The following is an 8,188-nucleotide window of genomic DNA, read 5'->3' as shown; positions in this document are numbered from 1 at the left end:
ACAAGTTCTGTTTGTTTTTGGATGGAATGAGAAAAGGTATGTTTGGAGAAGAAAGGGCACAGAATTTAATGAATATTACCTCTGTCCAACTGCTAAGCATGGGGGTGGATCAATCATGCTTTGGGGTTGTAATTAAAATAAAATTTCAGCAAATTTTTGACTCTAACTTGATGCCATCTGTGTAAAAGCTGAAGTTAAAGAGAGGATGGCTTCTACAAATGGATAATGATCCTAAACACACCTTAAAAATCCATGGTAGGTTACATCAAGAGGCATAAACTGAAGGTTTTGCCATGGCCTTCACAATCTCCTGACCTCAACATAATTGAAAATCTATGGATAGACCTTAAAAGAGCAGTGCGTGACAGACAGCCCAGAAATCTCAAAGAACTGGAAGACTTTTGGATTGAAGAATGGGCGAAGATACCTCAAACAAGAATTGAAAGACTCTTGGCTGGCTACAAGAAGCGTTTCCAATCTGTGATACTTGCCAAAGGGGGCAGTACAAGGTATTAACGCTGCAGGGTGCCCAAACTTTTGCAGATGCTATTTTTTTGTTTTCTGTTATTTCGAATGTGTAAATAATGGAAAATATAATCTAACTTTTTGTGACATATTATACAAATGTCTAATCTGTCATTTGATGCCTTTTGGAGATTTTCCATCTTTTCTTGGCTTCTTTATGCACATTAATACAAATTTATACCTGGGGTGCCCAAACTTTTGAGCCCCACTGTACACAAAGTCATGTATTCTAAATTTGTACACGTTTACAAGTCTATGATTACATTGCCAAAATTATTATGCTTTTTTCAGGCACCAGCCAATTCCACAGAGCTACTAAACTATCACAGAGGAGTACAGATGGGCTGCTGGGGACTGGTGGTCTATGCTGCTACTGCTGCTGTCTGCTCTGGTAAAACACAAACATTGTTTCCATTTTAACAGCCGTGGCTTGAGGCACATATGTCTGTCTGTCCAGGTAAACTTTACTGCGAAATCATAATGTTCTACAAAAACTCTTTTTTGGCAATTATTCAATGCCATAACTCAAGAACAGAAGGGGAGATTGTGACCATGTTCACATTTGGTCAGATACTGCCCACCTTGAACCTGTGGGGATTGTATAGAGCTTCTGGTTTGCCTGGTTGAAGATGTGTGTGAAAAATCCACATTTTGCCAAAAAATACACTTCATACCTTTTATTAAATTCCTTCTTCTTCTTCTTCTTCTTCTTCTTCTTCTTCTTCTTCTTCTTCTTCTTCTTCTTCTTCTCCTTGTCTTCATTACATGTATTATATTAGTCTAGACAAAAATAGATGGAAACTGCAGCTTGACTGGTTGGCAGAGACATACAACTGCAAGGCATTAATTCTAGTTAGATTTGAATTTAAATCTATGTATATTCTTCTGTATTTGCATACAAAAGAAGTGGTCAGTGATACAATTAATTTTTTCCCTCCATTTTCTAACTTGCTTCACAATGCTGTCTTCAATAATTGAAATTTCTCTGCTTCCCTCTTTCCATCTCTCCACTCAGCAATCCTTCAAAAGTACCTGGATAATTTTGATCTGAGCATTAAGGTTGTCTACATTGTTGGAACTCTGGGATTCTCGATAGGTCAGTTGCTACAACAGAGTAAACCACTGACAATAATAGAGTAAAGCAGAGTGGATTTGGGAGCAGCTGCATATTGTCTTAATGAGTATGCAGAATATTTTTTTTGTATTTAAACAGCTTTCATCTCTCTAACCTTAGGAACTGCTGTTATGGCAATCTTCCCTAATGTTTATATCGCCACGGTGATGATCAGTAGCATGGGTATCATCTCCTTGAGTATCTCCTACTGTCCATATGCATTACTCGGGCAGTACCATGAAATCAAAGAGGTATGTACACAAATAGACAATACAATTATCCATGCACACTGTCCCTACCTGGCGATACAAATACTGCATTAATGAGGACATCAGATGTCCTCATTTAGGATCCTAATGGCCTGAGGATAGAAGCTCCTCCTCAGCATTTCTGTGTATCTGACCTCAACAGGGAGAGCTGTTGCCTAGTTGATTTGGATCTTTAATGATTCTCTCAGCCTTTTTCTTGCAACGCCTGATGTAAATATCCAATAGGGTAGGGCCCGGCTATTGTGTGTTCAGCTAAAAAACACTTTTTGCAGGTTGTCAAATGTGTTTAGCTCACTTGCTATAGACGCATGAGCACTTGACAAGGAACAAGGGGTGGGCTTGTAATCTGTCATAGTCTTTAGACCTTGCCACATACTCTTTGGGTTGCCCTCCTAGCATTGTAGTTCCACTTTCTTCCCGTAGACCCGTTTTGTGTCCTTCACTGCTCTTTGCACATTGTAAGCAGATGCTTTATAATTCTCCATGTTTTCAAACTGCATTCCTAATTTGTAGGCGGCAATGGATGTGTTTATTGCATCGTAGATGTTTTGGAAATTCATGGTTTCTGGTTGTGGAAGGATATTATTGTAGTTTTGGGTACAGTTGCTGTGTTATAAATTAAATCTACCACAGTTTCATTGAATCCATTGATGTAATCAGTGACATAATATGCTAATTATCCTCTCCTCAGTACATTCACCACAGTCCAGGAAACACTAGAAGAGGTTTTGGCATTGACTGCGCCATCTTATCCTGCCAGGTGAGAATTGATACTTTTTTCTCCATTCAGCTCTAGACTTGTAAGATTTTGCTATTGATAAAGCAACACCCAAACAGATCACAGTGATTCTTGGTCTTTATTTTTTTAAACTGATCCAGACAGCATGGTTTAGGCTGTGAGCTAAATTAACTCGTCTTTATTCCAAATTTGTGTAATTTTCAGTTGCTTTCTACTTATAGTGGTGTTGATACAAATCTATGGGAAGTGTATTCTAAGAAGTGCATTACAGTGTATATTATTGTGTTTAATTATTCTTTTTTTTCTTTTCCAGGTCTATATCAGCCAGATTCTGGTTGCATCGGCCCTCGGAGCTGTGGTAGACGCAGTTGGCAGTGTGCGTGTCATTCCTGCAGTGGCCTCTGGGGGCGCCTTCCTTGGCTTCCTTACTGCCTGTTTCCTTGTTATTTATCCTGATATGGAGCCCACCAGCTTAGAGAAGGGCTTGGTGGGTTTACCTGGAGATTCAGACCCAAATGGAGGAAGGACCAGTGACCAGAGATTGGCTCTGCTGAGCCTTACAGATGGAGATAGTCTAAAGAGGACAGATAATGACTCTGTTGCCTTAGGATAATTGTTTAGGTTTCTTCTCACTAAGCACAGGCCACAGCATGTGAGGGTTAAACCAAATGTCTGTTTCTGTCTGAAGAAGGAATTAGGAGAAACATGGCAGAACACTGAGTTGACTCCCATCTACGGATATCTGGGTGGGTGGCTTTAGATGGATAATATATTTTTGGAGTAGAAGACTGATAAGTTGAAACAATCTCAGGGGCTGCTATGTTTGTCTTATTACTACCTCAACCCTAAAAACAAATGGATGGCTGGCTGGATGGAAGTAAGCCATTCAAACACAAAGAGACACTGTTGAAGCTAATTGTTGAAGCTCAGACTAATGAAACAAATATAAGCCTCTATTGCAAAGACATGGAAAGCACACAGAGCACTTTCTGTCTCACTCCTAAACAGTATTGTCACACTGATGCACCGTAAGTGGGATATGTTAATTCACAGAAGCTGCTCTATATACTGCTTAATAAACAATCATAGTGCTGTAAAAGTATGTACTTCTGTATAAGTAGACTGAATATGTTAATATTTGTCTGTAAATGGAATACCTTGATATTATATTGTTATTTTATAAATGCCAAAAAAGTTTCCAAACTACAGGTAAAGCCTTATACGTTTGTTGCAGACATAACAATTCCTACACTTTTTTATTCACATTTATGATTTTGGTTACATAGCAAGCTAGTGTGCAGTTGGATGTGCCCTTTTGTGATGATTTGATGACCATTGTCTGTACTGAAGATAACAAAAATTCTGAAAGAAAGAAAGAAAGAAACATTTTATCATAATGTAGTTAAGAAATAAAACCAGCATCTGTGACAAATGTATTTTTGGCGCTACGGTTAAGTCTGCGAATGCAAAGTGTTTCTCAGTGAAGGCAGATGTTGCATTGTAATTACTGTAGATATACACTGTAAATGGGAGTATATCGTTTCTCAAGACCTCAAGTAGTGTTGGGCTTCAGTGTGAATTGTATTAAAGGATGACATTTGTTTTGTTTTTTTAAATATACATTCCAAATACAGGTGATATAGTTGGATAGAAATGCTCTGACGTTAAAGGGGATTGCAGTTTTTGTTTGTACTTAGAAGCAAAATTGCACTATCCCACATTAGTTTAGTGTGCCGCATTCATCATTTGACAGCTGTGAAACTGTCCTAGTATGGACAAATAAGAAGATAAATACCTCCCATACTTCCAGGCTTCAGTTTACATCAGAATAACAAACATGAGCAGGTAGCAGAGAGTATGTGGAGGAGTAGTGGGAACTTTGAGCAGCATGCAAGACAATGTTTAACATGCTCCCTGCCACACTTTAACATATTGGCAGTGTCACAAACCGAGTGCACTATACAATGTTTAATAAACTATATAGGTTGCTAGGGTGGCTCAGCGGTAGAGCAGGCACAGATGTCCTTCAAGGTTTATTCCTTGATACAGAGGTCCAGGGTTCAAATCTGACCTGTGATAACTTCCTTTATGTCTTCCCCCATTCTCACCTAACTGTCCGCACAAAAATTAAAGGTGGAAAAGCCCAAATAATGTTAATGAAGTATACAGACCTATGCTAGTCCTAATTGTGTGTCCTTTTTGAAGGCTTATCTTCAGTAGAACTCCATGACTCTTGAATATTAGACTTCAGCCCTAAGTTTAATAAGTGGAGGTTTACATGTTCTTAAACTGTTTGAGAAACCTGTAAACCTGTAATTCTGCATATTGAATAGTAGAGAGGCCAACTTCTATGCAGGGGCAAAAACTGATCTTTACATATTTGGAACCCCAAGTGAACCTTAAAGAGAAGCACAGGACCTTATCATTTCATTTTCCTCCTTAAAGGATTGTTCAAGTCAGAGGTGGCAATGCCACAAATGAAAACGGCACAAACATGAAAGGTGTCTATTGTTGTTGCAACTTTGAGGCTTTACTTTGTTTATGAGCAATGTCAAAACTATTTGTTTTGGACCTTGTATCCTGGCAGCTTTGCCATTGCTTTGCCGTTCATGTCAGAGAAGTGTCTTCTACTGTGGGATTTCTGTTACGGAGGACTTAAGGCCTCAAGATTTACACAGCCGGATTTACAAGCACTACAAAGGGATCAATCTGTGGATTTTTGCAGGAGATGTTGAAGGGAAAATGTTGAGAGAACTAATACAAAATGGTATAAATAATCACTAATATCCCTGTAAATAATGCAGATTCTGCTTGTGTATGACATGGGCTGTGTGCCATTGTGTTCCTTGTGAATTGTAGTGGGTCTGTTTTTTAAAAAGCAGTTTACAAGAGGTTATGGTATGTAATATTGTTAGTTTTTTAAGCTAAATATTTTGCTAGTATTATGTTTTCCAAGCAATATGAGGTACCCATTCTTTGTAAATCAAAATAAAACAGTTGTTATTTTTCACTTTTCTATCAGAGGACCAGTAAACAGGCAGGTTAACCAAATATTCTTGTTTTATATACAGCTTTGATTCCTTTTAAATTAACTTAGTTTTAGTTCAAAGAGTAATTTCACTTTAACTGGTCTAAATGTTTCAGAGATGTTTCCATCTTACAAAGAAGCTTTTCTTGGGGAATAACACCATTTTTAGTGCCACACTACTGTAGAAGAATAAGAGTTTCTTGGAGCACGCCCCCTGCTTATTGAAATTTTTTTGATTTTATACAAATGTTAAGAATTTAGGAATGATATATTTTACGTTTTGGTTTGAAAGTCAATCACTGGTGTGGTTTTGGTTCTTTTTTTTTGCTGCTGCTGGCAGACTTGTACAAAGTAAACTGTATTTTGTACCAATTATTTGAAAAAAAAGATTGCGCCTTCACTCGCATCTGTGTTTTTATGACAATTGCTCACACCTGCTATTTTTAACATTTGTCAGTATCTAGTATCACACAGGTGTCTCCTTAAGATAAAAACCAAATCAGATCATTTAGACTTAGTTTGGTTTTATCAGATGACATAATTTTAAAGTGACTGTCAATTAGTAATTTCCACATAGGCTCCAATATTCTTTGTTGGCGATATCAGCACTATGAGTGTTTCAATGTGGGTCTTACATTACAGCTACTAACGCCTATTTTAATACAATTTAAATAACTTGACTTAATGTGTTAGCCACTTAAGTTTCCAATGCAGACTTACTTTCCAAATTATGTAAGACACTGTAGACACTAATATGATATTAAAAATGTATAAGTAATTTTTTTTAATATATATATATATATATTTTTTATATAATTTTTCTCCTATACACATGTCACAATTGCACTGAAACGTGTTGTTCTTGAAATAATGCTAATAAAAGTTTTTAAAATCTATAAGTAACAACCAATATCTTGGAGGCTGTACTGGGTCTTTTATCTTTCTATAAATGATATGCTGTGTATGATACTGCATTGTGCTTCTACAATCATCAATGCGCATGTTAATAACTACGTCCACACAGAAAAACAGGAAGGAGTGACAGGCGTAAACATTAGAACCGATGCGCTCGTGCAGTTAGTCGAGCAGGAGTCTGCTGAGCAGTTGGAGGAACTCTAGTCTCGGACTGCTCTCATGAATGTGAAGGGTTAGCCTGTGACGAGGTTAGTGACCTGAAAGAGAATAACTTTTAATGACAGCTTTAAAGACTTTACTTCAACGTGATATCGTTGACAAGTCACGAGATAGCCTGGAAGCATCCTCTCACCTGTAGCCTACAGCTTGTGACTCAGCCTCACGTGTCGCAGCTGCGACAAAACATTGTCAGCTAAATTTCTTTAATTTGTAAAACTTTGCTAAATTCAACATTATTGGCAAAACTTGTGTCATTTACTTTGGATGTTTCAGTGATGTTAGCTTGACATATTCGAATCTAATGGGAATTAGTTTAAAGCGCTATTAAATAAACAATGTTTTTTTTTGTTTTTTACTATATGCCATAGCGTAACACTGAAAGAGTCACTCGGTATTTCCTATAGAGGTGAGATTCAGATTAGCTTTATTTTCAGCTAAATATAACTGTGTAGAAAGTGAAATAAAGTAATGTGGCAATTAGCTCAGATGTACATGACTAAAACTGAAAAGTACCCTGTTTTACACAGAATACAGAATATTCTGGATTTGCCTGGAAGCAAATCCAGAATATCCAGAAAGCAAAAGGAGTAGCATGTAGTTGGAGACATCAGACAGTTGTAATTGCTTTTTTTTATTTCCATCTAACTAATCCTGAGGGTCAAATATCTTTCAAATGATGTTTCTGTTTGCCAGCTTGTCTACTTATTATTTGTGTAAATGCTCGTGTTAGTTTTCCCCACTTCAAACATTGTTTTCTGAGATTTAAGGGCACATTTGTTACAGGCTAAAAAGAATTGAAATTGGTCATGACCCCCTCAGGTCTGGGAGACAGAGATACCAGATTGTTGTGTGCTTGTGTCGTATCAGAAGGTGTAGGCTAACACTATTAATGTGCTGTTATGGTTTGATGTGGAATGTGCCCTGTTCGTTAAGGATCATATGATTGTATTGATGATTATGATCATGTCACATCCTTGGACCAATAATGGAGGGACAGCAGCAGGTCATGTGGCATGTTAATTTAATGGGTTACGAGTTCAGTTATGCTGGACATTCCTGTTGATTAGTTATCATTTAATTTCAAACCAGTGAACAGGGCTTGTTGCAATGGTTTTGGCAATGGGCAAACATTTTTTAAGGACAATTTAACTGTAAAATAATTAAAACAAATATTGATATAATATAAATATTTGAGCATACTGTTTTTTTCCTATGGAGCCACAAAAGTGCATTAAAAAATGCATACAATATCAGTCTGCCTCTGTCAAATGTGCAAGACTATTTAAAGGTGGACTTGATGTTAACATTTCATCCATGCTATGCTGCTTTAATTGTTTTTTTTAATTAATTGTGGCCTGGTGCAAGTCTGTGTGTGTGTG

The 8,188-nt window shown here is 37.2% G+C and overlaps 1 protein-coding gene and 1 pseudogene across 3 annotated transcripts in view; both read left to right on the top strand.

Annotated features, from left to right (window-relative positions):
* Window positions 1-3,534, top strand: part of LOC116691485 (solute carrier family 45 member 4) — an 11,388-nt gene extending 7,854 nt beyond the window's left edge. For all 3 annotated transcript variants that reach the window (XM_032519130.1, XM_032519131.1, XM_032519132.1), the window contains 5 exons: window positions 817-916; window positions 1,541-1,621; window positions 1,760-1,890; window positions 2,600-2,668; window positions 2,961-3,534. In XM_032519130.1, the coding sequence (XP_032375021.1) occupies window positions 817-916; window positions 1,541-1,621; window positions 1,760-1,890; window positions 2,600-2,668; window positions 2,961-3,260 (681 nt within the window). In that variant the 3' untranslated portion in view covers window positions 3,261-3,534. The remainder of the gene's footprint in view (window positions 1-816; window positions 917-1,540; window positions 1,622-1,759; window positions 1,891-2,599; window positions 2,669-2,960) is intronic.
* A 4,094-nt stretch (window positions 3,535-7,628) lies between these two features.
* The window catches only part of LOC116691586 (DENN domain-containing protein 3-like), a 12,835-nt pseudogene continuing 12,275 nt past the window's right edge, over window positions 7,629-8,188 (top strand).

The sequence above is a fragment of the Etheostoma spectabile genome, chromosome 6 (genome assembly GCF_008692095.1).
Source record: "Etheostoma spectabile isolate EspeVRDwgs_2016 chromosome 6, UIUC_Espe_1.0, whole genome shotgun sequence".
Lineage (NCBI taxonomy): Eukaryota > Metazoa > Chordata > Actinopteri > Perciformes > Percidae > Etheostoma > Etheostoma spectabile.
Note: the sequence above shows the minus strand (reverse complement) of the source record. Positions and strands in the feature narration are given on the sequence as shown.